This window comes from Dama dama, chromosome 18, assembly GCF_033118175.1.
Source record: "Dama dama isolate Ldn47 chromosome 18, ASM3311817v1, whole genome shotgun sequence".
In the NCBI taxonomy this organism is placed as follows: domain Eukaryota; kingdom Metazoa; phylum Chordata; class Mammalia; order Artiodactyla; family Cervidae; genus Dama; species Dama dama.
In genome coordinates this window covers 19,590,187-19,609,662 of record NC_083698.1, presented here as the reverse complement: position 1 = coordinate 19,609,662, position 19,476 = coordinate 19,590,187, and the positions used below count along the sequence as shown (strand labels likewise).

Below are 19,476 nucleotides of genomic sequence, written 5' to 3'. Positions count from 1 at the left end.
ACCAGTGGGAAAATCATAGCCTTGACTAGACAGACCTTTGTTGACAAAGTAATGTCTCTGCTTTTTAATATGCTCTCTAGATTGGTCATAACTTCCAAGGAGTAAGCGTCTTTTAATTTCATGGCTGCAGTCACCATCTGCAGTGATTTTGGAGCCTCAAAAAATAAAGTCTGATGCTGTTTCCACTGTTTCCCCATTTCCCATGAAGTGATGGGACCAGATGCCATGATCTTAGTTTTGTGAATGTTGAGCTTTAAGCCAACTTTTTCACTCTCCTCTTTCACTTTCATCAAGAGGCTTTTTAGTTCCTCTTCACTTTCTGCCATAAGGGTGGTGTCATCTGTATATCTGAGGTTACTGATATTTCTCCTGGCAATCTTGATTCCAGCTTGTGCTTCTTCCAGCCCAGCGTTTCTCATGATGTACTCTGCATATAAGTTAAATAAGCAGGGTGACAATATACAGCCTAATTTAAGCAAAAATAGGGATAATAACTACAGAGAGTTGAAATACATCAAATTTAAATGGGTAAAGTTATAATTATATTCAAAGGCCTCCCAGGCGGTGCAGTGGTAAAGAATCTACCTGCCAATTGAGGAGCTGTGGGTCTGATTCCTGGGTCAAGAAGATACCTTGAAGAAGGAAATGGCAACCCACTCCAGTGTTCTTGCCAGAGAAATCCCATTGACAGACGAGCCTGGCGGGCTATAGTCAGTCCATGGGATTGCACAGAATTGGACACGACTGAGCACTAATGCGCACACCTTGCGTTTCCTTTAAGAACTAAACATCAGGAGAAGCAAATCATTGCTGGGAGAAAGTTTCTTATCAGCCAGTCCTGTCTAATGCAATAGCCACATTCATCTGTGGGCTATTTAAATTTAATAAAATTTAAAATTACAGGACTTTCCTGGCAGTCCCATGGTTAAAACTTTGCCTTCCAATAAAGGGGGTGCAGATTTGATCCCTGGTCAGGGAGCTAAGATCCCCCACGCCTTGCGGCCAAGAAACCAAAACATAAAACAGAAGCAATACTGTAACAAATTCAGTAAAGACTAAAAATGGTCCGCATAAAAAAAAAAAAAATCCTAAAAATAAAAATAATGTTCCTCAATCACACCAGCCACATTTCAAGCATTCAATAACCATATGAGGCTAGGGGCTACTGCACTGGATAGTGTAGATACAAATTATTTCTGTCATCAGAGAGTGTTATTAGATGTATTTGTTTAAGACAATTTCCATCAATGACCACTACCAGCACAAAAAGGAACAGACATGGTACCTATGGGTGAAAGTATAAAATATTACCTTTAAAGTAGTCTTGGGGAAACAAAGAAAAGTGAGAGTTCATGCAAAGAACATGTTAGACACCAAAAGGGAGATGCATTCAGCAAGATCTCAAGTGTGGGAAACTATACAAAAATAAATTGCAATGGGGGGAGGGGGAAGGCAGGGACAGAAAAAATAAGGAGACAGGGAGATGGAGGAAGAGAAGAATTGGGTGTGGGCGGACAGGAAAAGAGAGAAAGGATGTATACAGACATATCAACCAATCATAATACATGTACAATTACTGATTGAATCTTGAAAATGAGACTGACCAAAAATGATCATTGGTGAAAGTAATCCTTGAGAGATACCTATGCGTTCATTATGGTATTCTACTTTTGCATAAGCTTGAAATTTCTCGTCATAAAAAAGTTAAAAGATTTGTTTTAAAACTAGGACATCATTGAAATGAATCAACTTCAGCATCTCTCCTCAACCACCCATGTTTTAGAAGGCTGCACTTCTTAAGATATTTAGCACAGTTCACAAGCAAAGCTCCCTTCTTTTGTTTATATGCACGTGGATATATAAAAAGGTGTCGGATGTTATACTTAGGAGAGTGTTTTTGTTGGCATCGATTAAAGTTCATTAAACAAGGTTTTCTAAATGTCTACTACAACCCAGACATTGCACTTTTGAAAAAGCACTTTTTAAAAAGGTCTGAAATTTATAGTATTGAAACTGTTTGAATTTATCAACTATATCATACTGTCTCTCAACATATACAGATTTGTACTGGTTAATAATATTTACCAAGTTCTTATCAAATTCTTGGTGGTAATGTGCTAAATAACTTACATTATTTCATTCAATCTTCTCAAAATTCTACGCAATCGTCTTTATTTTACCAGGAAGAAATTCACACCATGAGAAGTTTCAAAGAACTTGCCAGAAGGCCACCTGTGTAACAGTGGGAGAGCCAGGACATGAACACCCATCTAACCTCAGATCTCATATGCTCTTTTTAGACAGTACACCTAACATCCTCCTAAACTAGTCTCCTGGATAGGTATTCTTACATGTCTATCTCACATTCACAGAATCTGACACACGCTTCAGTGGTGGTTTGTTGTGATTATTTTTTCTAATTGTCACATATTTTAATATGAACTTTATGATTAGTTTAACATGGTACATTGGTCCATATTAAACTTTAAACATCCCTGCCTTCCATGTAATTTGTAACTGAATCTGGTCTCTAAATCACATTGCTCTCACTCTATTCAAGCTGATTCTTTGAAACTAAGTGTCATATTTAATATTCTGCTGAAGTCCTACTGCGGTAAAACACACATAAACTTTTCTATTTAGTTATTTTTAGATGTATACTTCAGTGACTATTCAGTATTTTCACTAAATGTTGCACAAACATCACTTCTCCCACAGGATGTTCTGCTAAATTTAAACCCTAAATGCAAAATTCCAACCTCAAATGATGGTATACTCAAGATTCCAAGTTCTTTTAACTAAATATTGACTGTTACATCATCAAAAGTTTAAAGAAACATTCTTTTGCATCTTTGTTATTGCTGAAGAAACCATTTTGTTTACATCATTGATGAAATTCTATTAAATAGAACCCTGCAACACTCTACCCTCTAAAGACCTCTTTCCAGGTCAATATGAATAATTAATGAAACATTCTTTAAGTGTCAAATGCCTTGTACCAACAAAAACATTTCACATCCCCCCTTTCCCTCTGTTCAGAAACCATCATCCTTCTATACATACAAATATATATTTGTACTAATAACTTCATTTTTGGCTTCTAATGCTGTATTTTTCCATGATTACTTCTTAGTAATCTTTGCTGGCTATTTAAGCATATAACTTTTTCTTTTCTAAATGTTTATAATCTAATTTAGAGCAACTATGGGCATTTAAAATTGTCTTAGTATCAAAACCTTTTTTTTAAAAACGTTTTTGATAGCAATTTAGATTTAGCCATTGCAGTTCTTAATATTTGGCATTAAATCAAATAAATTCAAATATAAGGAAATACTTTAGAAATATACTTTAGAAAAGGTGTACCTTAATTAAAAAAAATAAGATATAAAAGTATTGTCTAATCCATGTCAATGTATGACAAAAACCACTACAATATTGTAAAGTAATTAGCCTCCAACTAATTAAAAAAAAAAAAAGTATTGTCTAAATGCTTCAGGGTTTATTTCAAAACTCCTTATTACCCTATCCTATACTATCAACAGCTAAAATAGGTGGAGAAGAAACTGAACTTAGCAAACTGGAAAATTTGATGAGTTTTCTAGTTGAAAAGGTGTTTTATAAATAAAAACTAATATAGTGTCCATACCATTTTCTCTTTTCTTATTGTTCACTAAATATGGAATTCTTAGATAATGTAGATTTGCTTATCAAGTTCTTGCAAAGTAAGACTAACACCTAAACCCTCAAGAGATAGTTATAACTACTATTTTACACAGAACTACATACAGGAAGGCTGAAAACCTAAATTGATTCAGATTTTTTTCTCAGCAAGTTTTATTAATCCATCCTGGATCTAAATTGATTCAGATTTTTCTCTCAGCAAGTTTTATGAATCCATCTTGGATCTAGTGATGTATAGAGCATACATCATCATCTCACAGAGGGAGGGTAATAAAAAAGTTTCTCCCAGAAAACCACTTCTTAGTGACTGTGTCGCATGACTATAGGACCATGAAACCCAGCTTTCAAAGTTGTTTCCAACTACTACTGAGTAACTTTATCAAAAGTGTAAATATATACATTAAAACTCAAAGCCAAACACTTCTCCTATTGCCTCAAGTAGTTTATTGGTAGTTATTATCCACATTTCTATAAATAGAAACATTCTAAGTGACTGTCACTAGTGCAGGTATTAACACACTTAACACGTGAAGGCTCCACAGGAAGCTACTTCATTTTCTGTGTAACAAGAACCAAGTTTCCAAAAACTCCATTTAAAAAAAAAGAAAAAGTAACAACAACAACAACAAAAAGCCCAAATCAAACCCTGCTAGCAAAGTGCATTTCTTTTGGTTATCTTCAAAACAAATAGGTGTTGGCGTTAACACACAGAAATCAAGTTGATTTGCTAACATGTCATCACGGGAAGCAAGTCTTCACCTGCAGATAAGAATTAGGTAAAGGTTTGCCCTCCTTTTAATTTAGAGCATTTTTTGGAGTCCAACATAAACAGTTCTAGTGAATTTTCACAAAACAGCTTTGCTACTTTCCCCTTCATTTTCTCTAATCGCAATTCTTATCTGCAGTACTGTATCATTTCTCTCTACCTTATAATAACGACTAGACTGCCTGCATAACACTGTTGTTTGTAAACAAAAAAATTAAAGCTCAGAGCACATAAGGATATCGCTTACATTTTCACTGCACAGTGCATTAGGTGGTGTTTATAAAGCTTCTGCTCTTCTCAAAACACTACAAAAATATATGAAAAACCACATCTGTGTTCAGCCAGCAAATAAAACAAATAATTTACAACTGGAATACTTTAGAGACCAGGTATTATAATTACATCCTCTTGACTGAATTAATCAATTGCCTTCTTCATAAATCCATATACATATCAAAGCATATGCATTTAAGATTAGTCTACATGCCCAAATCTACTATATAAAAGAGTTATTACTTTAGGTTCTTCAACTAAAAGTGATTCTGACAACAAAATATTTCAACAGCCCTAAGCCCCCCAAAAGGTGTTTTAAACCTGACCGTGTAAAAAGATGCATAGCTGTTTCTAAAAAGTAAAAGACTATACACCAAAACATGCTTTGTCAGAAAAACTAATCCATGCACTTGAATATGCCCTAAATACCTTTTTATTATTTGAAGTCAGACCAACTTAAACATCATCTAGAATTAACATATAGCATTAGAGTATTTAATTCCAGAAAAATGTCAAGATTCATTTGGCCAAATCTTAAGAAACCAAACACTTCCTCTTTGTCCCTGACTGGTTGGACCAATGTGATCAATATAACTGTATATATAATAATCTACTTTAACATTTCCCTTCATGAGCACTTTATCTTAACATACAACGCCTTGTATACAATTTCTTTGCAACGGCTTCCCCCGCCCCCCAAAGGTGTAAGCACAAAACACTAGGCAGACACTCTTCAAAGTTTTATTTCACTAACTTCAGGTCAAATTTCCCTAACTGTTTTCTGGACAATTTTCTATCCTTGCTTGGCTTCCCAAAATGGCAGTACCAGAAGATTTGTGGGGTAGGGGGAAGAGACCATTTTAAGAAGCACTGCATTTACTCATCTTCCACAAGGCAATAGAGTTGGACATCTGATTGTTCAACAAAACAAAGCTTTAACAGCATCCAGGAAGGCAGGCAGGCAAACCAGGCTGAAGACACTCTTCCATTTGTCAAAATCAGACCAGAGAAAACCTACTCCACACAGATATAAAAGGTATCACCATTCATCTTTTCTTTTTCTGTTGCCGCAACATTTTTCTTCTTTTAATTATCATATCATGCAGTTTCTCAAGTCCTTCCTTCAGTCCATCACCTATGATTGCACAGGTGGGCTGCAAATGCCAGGGAGTTGATGAGCTCAATTCACCCATTGCTAACAATTTCTCAATTTCTGAGAGAGACAGTGAGTTCCTCAGGTCTTGTTTGTTAGCAACTATAAGCACAGGGACCCCTTGATTTTCTGATATCCTTGTTATTTTATGAAGTTCAGTTTTAGCTTCTTCCATCCTTTCAACATCAACAGAGTCCACGACAAACACAATGCCGTCGGTGCATCTGGTATATGACTTCCACAGTGGCCTTAACTTCTCCTGACCACCTACATCCCAGAAGTGGAAAGTGACTGTTTTAGAATTTCCCAAGGTTACCTTAATTTTTTCCGTGTTAAATCCTTTGGTAGGCACGGTATTTACAAATTCATTGAACTGCAGCCTGTATAACACGGTTGTCTTTCCAGCACAGTCCAAACCCAGGATGACAATGTGGAAGGACTGAAATGAAGGCAGGCTGGACAGGATAGAAGTCTGGTCTGACAGTCCATTCCCCATTTCCACTTGCAGAGAAGTGTTCCAAATTGAAATGCTTTCTTCTTACTCTTTAAGAACTTCTCTTCCTAGGAGATCCAGTTACCAGACTGCTGAGGGGGAAAATGAATGTTATTCTTGTGAAATAATGTACAACTGTTATTCTCTCTTCCTGCTAAAATAAGCGACACGAGGAACTTGATAAATAAAAGTTGCCTCAGTAAACAAACCAAATGAGATAAGAATCATACGCAAACCGAGGCGAACGACAGAATCAGCACTGCCACTGAAATTCTTTAACATTCACTGAAATTACAGTAATATGTACTTTACTCCTCTGGGTCCCTAGATCTCAGAGACCTCATACGGAGACAATCTACCAGCAACTGGTCCAAGTCACAGTAACCACGTAAGTGCCTTTTTTTTGGCAGAAAATTTGTAACATAATCTGATCCTCAGGATCTAATTCCACAAGCTTAACAGCATACCCAAGGTCACTGTTATCTTATGCCCGCCACCCGCTCCCAAAATACAATGTTCTCACCTCCTGAATTGGAGCGTGGGTCCAAATGAGAAAGCATTGGTAGGCTTCTCGACACTGGGGCGGACAAGCACCCCACGCCCGCTCAGCTTAGCTCTCCAGGAAGCTCTGGCGGTTGCAGCCCTAGAAACCTCGGTTCCAGGCTCGGACCACGCCCACCCCTCACGGCCCACCCCCGAGCCCGAATCCCATTGGTCCCCGGCGTCAGCGCGTCCACGCCACGCCCGCCCCCGCGCTCTAATTGGTGAGAGTAACTGCCGCTCCCCGCGCGGCGCAGTGGGGCTCTCCCTCGGACCAAAAGCACCACCTGTTGCCCTCGAGTTAGAAAACAGGGCGCCTGCAGAGGGAGCCGAGCGACCCCTGCAGGGGAAAGGGAGATTCGGCCGGCCAGCCAGGTCCCCTCCACCCGGCTCGCTCCGCCCGCCCGGGCGCACCTGCAGCGCAGCCCAAGGACGCCGCGCCGAGGTGCTCACATCCGAGGCCGCGGTCACCGCCGGCATGTTAACTCCTTCTCCTCTGGCCGGAGGGTCCTCCCTACGGCCGCGCAGGTCCCCAGGCGTGACTGATCCGAGCTGGTGCACCCGCCGGGGAAGGCCCGCTACCCTCGCAGCACGATCCCCTCGTCTGTTCCCTCCGCACCCGGCCGGCAGGTCTCCCTCAGCAGGGCGTGGCCACATCAGTCGCCCGTCCCGCTGCGGCTCACCTGACTGTCCTGCCCGCGCCCGGATCCAGCGTGACTCTCTGCCACTCGGCAGTGCGTTGATACCAGCGGGAGGGCGCCGGCGAGGCCTGGGCGGTGGCAGGGGACGAGACGCCGCTTCCAGGGACGCTGGCCCGGCGCCGGGCAGCCCTAACGGTGCTCTGCCGACCGCCCCCGGCGCCTGCCGGGGCCCCGCCCCCTTCCCGGGCGCGCCCGAGCGCGGGCCAGTAGGGGGCGCGCCGGAGCCGGGTCTCCTAGCAACGGCAAAACAGGGTCAAGTTCAAACCGACCAGGAGCTGGCTAGCGGCGGGTGGGTGTGGTGGGGTTTCCGGTCTCAGCGCCGAGAGCCGCAGCTGTTTCACAAGCTTACTGCAGCCGGCCGGCCGCAATCTTCGGGTGGGCGCCACCCTGCACCGCCTAGCCTCAAGGCATCCTATGGCGTCCTCGGGGCGGTGGCCGGTGACTCGGGGTCAGGGATTTCAGAGGACTCCGGACGGGCGGGCCCCTTATGTAACGGGGTGACGTGGACGTGCCCCAGTAGCTGCCCGGAGAGTCCTGGGTCAGACTGATGTCTGTAACACATCCTCCTTACGCAGAGCAAATAAATGCTCTCTGCCACGTGATCCTAGCAACATCTCGGTGAGGTGGCGACATGTAGAAATATGCCGGTTTTTACAGACGAGGAAATCCTCTCGTTTCAGGTAATCCAAGGAAAATTAGTAGTGGTCCTAGAATTTATCTGCTAATCACTAAATCCATAATGCTTTCCACTGGATAAGTTTGACTCATTGCAACAGTGTGCCTGACCCATAAGTGTGCAAATATTTATTGAACACTTAACAGGCAGTAGGCACATTTCTGTGTGTCTGGGGATAGAATGGTGAGCAAATCTGACCTTGTCTCCACGCTCGTGAAATACTGAAGTCCGTGAGAGAAAAGGAAAGTAACTAAATGTCCACATGAATAAATTTAATTACAAAACATGATCACTGAAATTCAGGGTACTTATAACAACAAATAAGGAGGAGTACTGATAAAGTACTGATCAGGAGTACTGATTTTTTTATCAGGAGTACTGATAAAAAAATCTGGGAAATATTTAATGAATAAATCTATTTTTGGTGGAGGCTGTAAGATATTGGAAGAATTTTTATGGTGCACTTTTTTAAATGGATTGAAATTTCCTCAAGAAATTTCCCGATTTTTCTCAAGACCATTATTGCTATATTTGTCTCCTTATGACTAGCATTGCAACAATACTTATCACACTAGATTTTTTTTAAAAACTGACATAAAACCTAAAGACTAACCTAAGCACAATGCATATTTTCAAGACAGCAATACTAATTTTGGAAAAAAGAAAAAAAACTAAGTCTCAAATGGCATATTCTACCATATTCTAGCATAAGCTAAAGCTTGCTGTATTAGTTATAAATTGTGAACTCTCATTTGCCATTTTCAGTAATTAGCAAGCAAGTGATAAAAGGTTAGTCTCCCTTTTCTGGAAAATTTAAAGATATTCTTTATTAAGCTGGAGAAAAACTTGCAAATTCTCATTAAATGAAGAATAAAAAGCAAGCTTCTATGACAGCTTGTTATACTAGCTTGGAAATCAAGCAGGCCGTATTAGTCGCATATTCACATATTAGTGGCTTCCCGGGTGGCTCAGTGGTAAAGAATCTACTGATGGAAGTACACAGGGCTTCCATCCCTGAATGGGGAAGATCCCCTGGAGAAAGAAGCGCAACCTATTCCAGTATTCTTGCCTGGATAATCCCATGGACAGGGGAGCCTGGCGGGCAATAGCCCATGGGGTCACAAACAACAAAATGACAAAATAACAAAATATTAGTTGCTGGGATGCATTTCTGCACACACTTCCTCAAAGCCAAAACAGATGAGAGAGTAAAATATTGAGAGCTTACAGCCTTACAGAACCACCGTCACTAAATTGCACTTTAATGTTTTATACTAGGCTTATAACTAGAACCCTTTGGTTAACTATATAACCTGTGGGTCAAATTCAAGAGATAAGAATGCTTTTTACAGGTTTAAAGGGCTGCAACAGAAGAGATAAGACAACGCAGCAGTTTGCTCTCTGGCTCTTTATGGGAGAATGATACTCCTGCTTTGTGAGCAATAACAACCATACGAAAACTGCAGCAAATGATAGAAAAAGATCAAATTCATAGAGCACCCGGTCTATTTTGTTGCGCAGTCTTTCTATAGAAGGCCCATTCAAATATTTAATTTCAATGCTATGCCAGGAAAGTGCTCCCTTTAGGCTACAGTTCATAAACTGTGTGCTGATGGGGTGCCTCAGAGAAATCATAGTTTTATGGGATATTTTAACTTTTGGAGGGAAATGCAGTGCCATCTGTTGGACCCTGATAACAACTACAACTATTAAGTTGTCTGAATCTATCCCACGTACACAGGAGCCTGGCGGGCTACAGTCTGTAGGGTTGCAAAAGAGTCGGACGTGACTCAACAACATCTATTAATAAAAGGAACTCTGGGTTACTTCTTTTGGCTAGAGGGACCATGAAAAAATTACTGAGACACTAGGAGCTCTGTGAACCTCTCACTTTAGTTATGGTTTTTCAAACTTGGCTAATAATGAGAATCACCTTGTAGTGCTTATAAAATACAAATTCCTGGTCCCTATTACAGGCCTCCCAAATCAGAATCATCAGGAGAGGGGCTAGTGATCTGTGTTTTCAACGAGCATCCTAGTAATCAATGATTAGACATTTTGAAGAAATACTAATCTTAAGAAAGTGTACATTTTCTTCTTTCAAATAAAAAAACTGAGTAATTTACCTTGTTTCCCTTATGTGAATACCAGGGCCCAGGTCAAATCTGATGTCTGTAGTATTCTGTCTTCCAAAATCTGATTTTCAACTATATACTTAAGCATATACATACTGCAACTAATGTCCTTCTTGACATTTGCCACTGTTTTTCGTTTGTTTTTTTTTTAAATTTCACTGCATCAGGTCTTAGTTGCAGTAGGCAGGCTTGGTTGCCCTGCAGCATGTGGGATCCTAGTTCCCCAGCCAGGAATTGAATCTGTGTCCCTTGCACTGCAAGGCACATTCTTAACCACTGGACCACCAGGGAAGTTCCAACCACTCATTTTTTTATATATTGCTGTTTCTAGAGTTTCTCACTTTGTTTCAGTATGTTTTTATTAGAATTTTCCATGTTTGAAGGTCTGGGTAAACAGAAGACATGATTTCTAGTAGAAGGAATTAGTTCAGTGGAGGTGCTAGACACACAAACACTTAACTGCTATGATATTCAACAGGACTTCCGAGTAGTAATATAGAAGCTATTATCAAGCCCTATGCCTGCACAAAATTTACCTGACAGTCACAGTAGCTTAACAGAAAAACATAAACTGAATATTTATATGTTAAACTGAATATTCAAAGAACTCAAGGGGTATCAGACAAGAGGTAGGGGAACAGAATTTCAGGTAGAAGTAACAGTATGCAGAGCATGGTGGCATTAAGTTTACAATATGTTTAAATCCATCCAAAAAGAGGAGACTATAATTTCTCATCAGAAAAAATAATGTGCTGGGGGACTTTAATGGATAGGTCTTCCAGACAGAAAATCAATGAAGAAACAGCATTTGAACAACAGTATAGACCCAATAACTCTAACAGACATATATACAAAACATTTCAACAGCAGCAGAATACACATTCTTCTCAGACCTACATGGAACATTATCCAGGATGAATCAAATACTAAGCCATCAGACAAGTCTCAGCAAAGCTAAGAACACTGCACTTATGTCAAGTATCTTTTCTGACCCCAGTGGTATGAAGCCAGAAACCAGTAACAGGAGAAAAATTAGAAAATTCACAAATATGGTACGTGAAAATTAAAATAGCACAGTCCTGAACAATCAGTGGACTGAAAAATCAATAAGGAAATCAAAAAATATGGAGACAAATGAAAGTAGCAACACAAAACAAAACTTATGAGATGCACCCAAAGCAGTTCAATGAGGTAATTTATAGCTAGAAATGCATACACTAAGGAAAAAGAGATCAAAGAACTAGAAAAAGAAGAATAACCTAAACCCAAAGTTAGCAGAAAGAAATGATAAAGATTAGAGCCAAAGTAAATGAAATAGAATAGAAAAATAATAGATTAGCAAAACTTAGGGTTAGTTTTTAAAAAGATAAATAAAATTGACAAACCTTTAGCTAGACAAGCCAAGAAAAGAGAAAGGGTTCAAATAAAAAAAAAATTATAAATGAAAGAAGGGAACCTGAAATGAATACCACAGACATACAAGGGATTGTAAGAAAATAATATGAATAATTATATGCCAACAAACTGTACAAACTAAAAGAAATGGATAAATTCTTAGAAACATACAACTTCCCAAGATTGAATCGTGAAGAAATAGAAAACCAAAACAGACCAATAATGCATAAGAATACTGAATCAAAGAATTCCCAACAAAGAAAAGCCCAGGACTAGCAAGTTTCACTGGTGAATTCTACCAAATATTTAAAGAAGAATTAACACCAGTCCTTCCCAACATCTTCTCAAAAACTGACGAGGGAAGGCACGCTCCCAAACTTATTTCATGAAGCCATCATTACCAAAGCCAGAAGATGACATTATAAGAAAAGAAAACTACAGACCAACATCCATGATGAATATATATGCAGAGATTCTCAACAAAATACCTGCAAACCAAATCCAGCAGCACATGTAAAGAATCATACCATGATCAAGCGGGAGTTATTTCTGGGATGCAAGAATAGTTCATCATAAGCAAATCAACAAATGTGATATACCATATTAACAGAATGACAATATCTACATATATAATGCATGAATGCGGGCAAAGTCACTTCATTTGTGTCCAAGTCTTTGCGACCCCATGGACTGTAGCCCACCAGGCTCCTCTGTCCATGGGATTCTCCAGGCAAGAATACTGGAATGGGTTGCCATGCCCTCCTCCAGGGGATCTTCCCAACGCAGGGATTGAACCCATGTCTCTTACGTCTCCTGCACTGGCAGGCAAGTTCTTTACCCACTGAACCAACTGGGAATCCTGTGTATGTGTATACACACATATATATGTATATACATATATATGTGTGTATACACACACACACACACACACACATACACATACACCCTAGAATATTATTCAACCTTTAAAAAGAAGGAAATTCTGCCATTTGCAACAATATGGATAAACCAGAAGGGCATTATGCTAAGTGAAATAAGTTAGAGAAAGACAAGTACTGTAAGATGTCAATTATATGTGAATCTTAGAAAGTTGAACTCATAGAAACAAATGAGAATGGTTGCCAAGGGCTGAGGGAGATGAAATGGGGAGATGTGGATCAGAGGATACAAACTTCCCGTTATAAGAAAAATAACTTACAAGTTATTTAAGTTGTAAATAAGTTATATTTCAGTCATATATTTAAGTTATAAATAATTTATAAGACAAAGTTCTGAGGATCTCTTGTACAGCACTGTGACTATAGTATAAAATACTGCATTGTTTCTTGAAAGTTGCTAAGAGACTAGATCTTAATTATTCTCAGCGCACACAAATGGTAACTACATGAGATGGAGGTTTTAACTAATACTAATATTATTGTGGTAATCATTTCACAATATACATATGTCAAGTCATCATGTTGTACACCTAGACCTACATAATCTCATATGTCAATTATATCCCAATAAAGCTGGGAAAAAAAGATATGCCTAGAAAAGAGATATTTTCCCATGCCCCAAATAATAGAAGAAAAACAGATGCATTTCATGTTTCTGAAGTGTATCAATACCATTCATACTCATAGTAATTTATTCATGCTTCATAATCTGTTTTTCATAAGCTGCGTTTCCCTGATGGTTCCCTGATGGTAAAGAATCTGCCTGCCAATGGAGGAGACACATGTTTAATCCCTGGGTCAGGAAGATCCTCTGGAGAAGGAAAGAGCAACCCATTCCAATATTCTTGCCTGTGAAATCCCATGGACCGAGGAGCCCGGTGGGCTACAGTCCACGGAATCTCAGGGTCAGACACAACAGCAACTGAACAACAGCGATCGTACAGAGTATTTTTGAGCCTGACTCCATCCTCAGTTGCTTCTTAAACTCCTCTGCCAAATACGCAGCATATTCAAAACTTAATTATCACTTCATTATAACTCTGACTGAAACATGGCCCTCCTCTTTTAGTCTTTTTTGGGGGGTTGATGGTAATTTATTTAATAACCCAAGTAATAATCTCATAGCCATTTTAAAATTTCTCCTCTGCTTCACTTATGATTAGCCAGCAATGTCTCTTTAATCTATGTCTTTACATGCTCTTTCCCACTGCTTACATCTGGTTCCTATGATGTCTCTCCTAAACTGGTTAATTCACCTCCTAACTGATTTTTCAGTTAACAAGCAGTGGCAGTGTGATTTGTTTCTTATGTCTGGCACCAGAGTCTGTTCTCCTTTCCATTCCATTCGAGGGAGTCCATATTTAGGTTAATTCACTTTGATCCACTGCAGCATAAACCCAGGGCATAATTTTTGATAAGAATTTAAAAAAAAAAAAAAAAAAGATGTCAGAAGGGAAATACAACCCCAAATGCACTTGGAATGAATGTCTAGGTATGAATTCACCGGGCCCATAGAGCCTCCTCCTCCATTTTACGGTCAGCTTCAAGGTCTAGCTCCACCACTTTCAAGTCCCAGGACAGATCGCCCCTTCCTCCAGGAGGGCCTCCATGGACCTCTGAACACCTAGTCCAGGCCCGGCTGCAAAGAGCTCCAGTGGTATAAGAGAAAGCTATCATGCCACACCCCATACCCCTACTTTGTATAGCTCTATTTCCCGGTCTTGAACTTGCCGCTTCTAGGATGAATGATGTGGGCTTCCCTGGTGGCTCAGTGGTAAGGAATCTGCCTACCAGTGCAGGAGGCACAAGAGACTTGGGTTCAATCCCTAGGTGAGGAACATTACCTGGAGGAGAAAGTGGCAACCCACTCCAGCATGCTTGCCTGGAGACTCCCATGGACAGAGGAGCCTGGTGGGCTACGATCCATGGGGTCGCGCAGAGTTGGACACGACTGAGCTCACACCGCACACACAGGGTGAATGACAGGAAACACGTCCAGTCCAACAGGGCCCCAGTAAGACCATCACATCAGAAAAGATGTCTTGATTCGTCTCAGTTTTAAGTAACACTCTGTGTTATACTGATTCCAACAGTCTAGTTCTGTCCTGTCTGTTTTACATTTCTGCCTTCTGTCCTGAACATCATATACCTCTCAGTCACAGGCTTATGTCCTCTTGGAGTGCTCCAAGGCCCAGTCTTTCAGTCTTTCTTCTTAGATAATCTCATCCAGTACCAAGGCTTTAAGCACTCTCAACACTCTCAAATTTGTCTCCACGCTGGGCCTCTTCCCTAAACTCCACAACTGAGATGAACATAAGCCTGTCAGACAACCTCTGAACCTGCTCTCCAGACTCAACATTTCTCTTGGTATTCACTGGGCAAGTCAATGTATATGGTCAGAGCAAAAATGTGGAGTCATTCTCACACATTATATCTAATCCACCAGCAAGCCCCGCAGACACAAATATCTAAACCTGACCACGTCTCACCACCACACTGCTGTCCCTCCAGTTCCTGTCTGTGTGTCCCTGGTCCTCTAATATGGTCTCTCTGCTTCTGGGAGGACACTTTTCCCCTAGTCTCACAAAGCATCTCCTGAGAAAGGTCTTTCCTGAACACTTTACCAGAAGCGTCTACCCTGCCCTCCCTTCTCCAGGGTCACTGTCTCTTCCTTATTCGATCTCTTCCTAGAACTTGTCTCTGCCTGGCATAATTTGTTTACTGTGTGCCCTCATTAACTGTCTCCTTCTTCCTTTCCATCATAAATTCTAGGAGGCAAGCGTAATGTCAATGTTACATACAGTGTCTACTGCAGTGTCTAGCACAAGAGCTCAGTGGTTATCAAATGAATATTTAATATCCTAAGAAGAACTGCTCAAACAGAAACTCATGGATCTCCACAAAAACAAATGATAATTTCAAGGCACAATTCCATACAGAGAAAACCAAAATAGATCCTAGATAAACAGCTTTGAATGTCCCATTGTTAAAAAGAGGATGCTTAGCTTCTCAGGGTAAAATATCTGTATTAACAGTCATCTCAGTATTTTTAAGACCAGTCATTGCTGTGTTTTTATATTTAATGAACCCATTCAGGTTTTTCTCATTCGCAAGAGTTGAAGAATGCAAAGGAGTGTTCAGATTTTTACAACTTTGAAGCAGCAACTAATTATAATTTTTAGAAAAAGAATTTTCCCATACCTTCAAATCATCCATGTTTCAATTATTTTAGCTCAAGTTTCAGCTAGATTTTTGCTTTAAGCAGTTCCTTTTTTTTTTTTCATTTGTTTCCAACTAATATTTTCTTCTTTGTTTTATTATAGTGGTGGTGATCCTGTGGTGGGTTGCGATGGGGCAACTATTATCAGAGTGTACATGGTTAATATTATCACACTGTTCCCCTTGGATAAGAAATGAGAACCATTATTATTATGAGTCAGGGACACACAGAAATTCCATGAATTTCCTTTTCAATTCCATGAAATGTATCCTGATACTTTTAACATCAAGGGTTCATGTGTGTTTGAGCCTGGTGTAAACTATGTAACAGTCACTCTTGAAATGATTGTTACTAGCATATATAGTACTAGCATATATAATTGTAAGTGTTTCCTCTTTTTGTTGAACATAGAGTAAAAAAGACTGGATGACTAATTTCAGATTCTCTAAACTGAGTATCTGTATACTTGGTGAGGAAAATTTAGTTTTTACTCAAAAAATAATTGATATCATGACATTTGGGGATGTTTTAATTAAGGAAAAACTTTTTAATATCTAATGAGATACATGGTGCAAATATTGCCTCAAATACTCCTCATCATTAAAGAATTTCTGACAATTTGAAGTACCTTTAAACGAGCATTATGGATAAATATAAAACAAACAAACAATAGGCTAGTCCTCACGGCAAAAAGTTACCTACTGAATAATTGTATTAGGATGATTTCTAGTCTAATATCCTCGGAGAAGGCAATGGCACCCCACTCCAGTACAATTGCCTGGAAAATCCCATGGACGGAGGAGCCTGGTAGGCTGCAGTCCATGGGGTCGCTAAGAGTCGGACACGACTGAGCGGCTTCACTTTCATTTTTCACTTTCATGCATTGGAGAAGGAAATGGCAACCCACTCCAGTGTTCTTGCCTGAAGAATCCCAGGGACGGGAGGAGCCTGGTGGGCTGCCGTCTATGGGGTCGCACAGAGTCGGACACGACTGAAGTGACTTAGCAGTTAGCATACTCTAATATCCTGGTGAAAATAATGAGAAGAGAAAGTTTTATTACATTTCTCTTAAAAGCCCATTTTATTTATTACTAATGTTTTAAGTAATTAAAAACATATTCCACAAATATTAGATAGAGTGTTAAGCCAGTATCCAAATAGATACTTAGAAAACTACAATTCAGTCTTTGCCCTAATGATTGTGTCTTTGTGTGTCTGTGTGTGTGTGTGTGTGCTTAATAGTGCTGGAGGAGTTAACCAGGTGTGCCAAGAGATAATCTGGAAAAAAGACAAAGGTTAAGTAATTCAGTTTACTGATCCTGAAGAAGGAACAACTAATTATGCTGAGTGTGTCTGTGTGTCTGTGTGTGTGTGTGTGTGTGTGTGTGTGTATCTGTGTGCGTGTGTCTGTGTCTGTCTGTGTATGTGTGTGTGTGTGTCTCTGTGTGTCTGTGTGTGTGTGTGTGTGTGTCTGTGTGTGTGTGTGTCTGTGTGTGTGTCTGTGTGTGTGCATCTCTGTGTGTCTGTGTCTGTGTGTGTGTCTGTGCGTCTGTGTGTGTCTGTGTGTGTGCGTCTGTGTGTGTCTGTGTGTGTCTGTGTGTATGTGTGTGTGTGTGTCTCTGTTTGTGTGTGTCTGTGTATGTGTGCCTGTGTGTGTGTGTCTGTGTCTGTGTGTCTCTGTTTGTGTGTGTCTGTGTATGTGTGCCTGTGTGTATGTGTGTCTCTGTGTGTCTGTGTGTGTCTGTATGTCTGTCTCTGTGTGTATCTGTGTGTGTGTGTCTGTGTGTGTATGTGTGTCTGTGTGTCTGTCTCTCTGTGTCTGTGTGCGTGTGTCTGTGTTTCTGTGTGTGTGTGTGTCTGTGTCTGTGTGTGTGTGTCTGTGCGTCTGTGTGTGTGTGTGTGTGTCTGTGTGTGTGTATGTGTGTGTGTGTCTGTGTGTGTATGTGTGTGTCTGTGTGTCTGTGTGTCTCTGTGTGTGTCTGTGTGTGTGTGCCTGTGTGTGTCCGTGTGTCTGTCTCAGTGTGTATGTGTGCGCGTGTGTCTGTGTGTGTGTGTGTCTATGTGTCTGTCTCTCTGTGTATGTGTGCATGTGTCTGTGTGGGTGTGTGTTTCTCTGTGTGTGTGTGTCTGTGTGTCTGTGTGAGCGCACTCAGATGCTCAGTTGTGTCCTACTCTTTGTGACCCCATGGACTGTAGCCCCCCAGGCTCCTCTGTCAATAGGATTCTCCCAGGACGAATACTGGACTAGGGTGCCATTTTCTCCTCCAGGGCATCTTTCCAACCCAGGGATCGAACCTGAGTCTCTTACGTCTCATGCATTGGCAGGTAGGAAGCAGTGAGCACCTGGGAAGCCCTATTTAAGCTGGTAAATAACATAATAAACCACCAAAAGGTGGTTGTCTTACCTTTAACATTTAAGGGCAGCTTGGACTCTGGTTTATTTTAAAATTATGTCAGGTAGAATCTTTGCTTTCATTCAGTGGGTTCTCAAGTACTGATAAAAACATCATGCTTTATTGGAAACTTTGTTCTTGATGAATGATAAGAAAAGACTAATTAAGAGAAGGATGACAAAGTATGTCACATGTTTGAATACTGATATATCACTCACTCTGGAAATAATATATTTTGGCTACTTATGGGGAACATTACAAAACATAAATGAGCTTTCTATTTTGATGCAAAAGTTCTAATTAAAGTCTAGCCTGTAAATCTTTAATAAGAGTCCTTCACACCTTATCTGATTTTAAATTTCCACTCATTTTATTTTAGTTCACATTAAGGAAATCTTTGATCACATCTGAGATGACTACGGAACAATTCAATGCTCTCATATGTATGACATCAGTTTAAGTAAAACAATGTTCAAGTTGTTGGGAATAGAAAGTATTTTTTATAGTTAAAAATATAAGTGACAGTTGATAAAATGACATGTACAAAATACCATGGTTATCCTTTAAGATGATATTTTAACACTAAGTGAATGTAAAATGACTCATAAATTCACTCGTCTTCAAAAAACTTAGTCTACTAAAGTTAACAGTAATCCAATGTAGAAAGATCTAAGAGCTAGTTACATATAATGCTGCAGAAACGTCTGATCACATGGAGTTACTGTCAATCAGGAAGAGCAGATACATGTGACTGAAAAGGTGACTTTGAGGCCAGGTCCATACAGAAGGCTTTTAGTCTGTGCTCACTGGAGGAAGGCAGGCAGAGGGCAGAGCCCAGAGAGGGAGTTCATTCCAGGAAGAAAAAGGAAACAGCAGAAGCAGAGGCACGGACGGAGAGAATCCAGATGTGATCCAAGCAAACAGCAAGTAATTTATCAACTAATAAAAACATAGGATTGCGTGACACGAGGCAAGTTCAGAAAGAAAAAAGAAAATGGACTCTCATGCTGGAGTGTCTTGTATATCTTAGTTAGGAATTTGGACTTCAGCCACTGATGACTCCTCCCATTCCAGTGAGCTCTGGGCTACCCTGCTTTCTCTGATGGTAAAGA

At 40.1% G+C, this 19,476-nt stretch overlaps 1 protein-coding gene across 4 annotated transcripts; it reads right to left on the bottom strand.

Moving 5' to 3' along the window:
* Positions 1-5,447: 5,447 nt before the first annotated feature.
* ARL4A (ADP ribosylation factor like GTPase 4A) lies at positions 5,448-7,743 on the bottom strand. 4 transcript variants are annotated; one of them, XM_061164994.1, is made up of 2 exons: positions 7,590-7,743; positions 5,448-6,455 (listed from the first exon to the last, which is right to left on the bottom strand). In XM_061164994.1, exon 2 carries the CDS (start codon positions 6,367-6,369, stop codon positions 5,767-5,769), a length of 603 nt encoding a protein of 200 aa, XP_061020977.1. In that variant the 5' UTR covers positions 6,370-6,455; positions 7,590-7,743; the 3' UTR covers positions 5,448-5,766. The 4 variants fall into 4 exon arrangements, with proteins under 4 accessions (XP_061020977.1, XP_061020978.1, XP_061020975.1 ...); XM_061164995.1 differs by having other exon boundaries at positions 5,448-6,458; positions 7,590-7,741; XM_061164992.1 differs by lacking the exon at positions 7,590-7,743 and adding an exon at positions 6,890-7,009 and having other exon boundaries at positions 5,448-6,458.
* Positions 7,744-19,476: the final 11,733 nt, after the last annotated feature.

Bases quoted from the DNA above. Each gene is read 5' to 3' on its own strand.
- ARL4A (XM_061164994.1), bottom strand. From the start codon at position 6,369: ATGGGGAATGGACTGTCAGACCAGACTTCTATCCTGTCCAGCCTGCCT.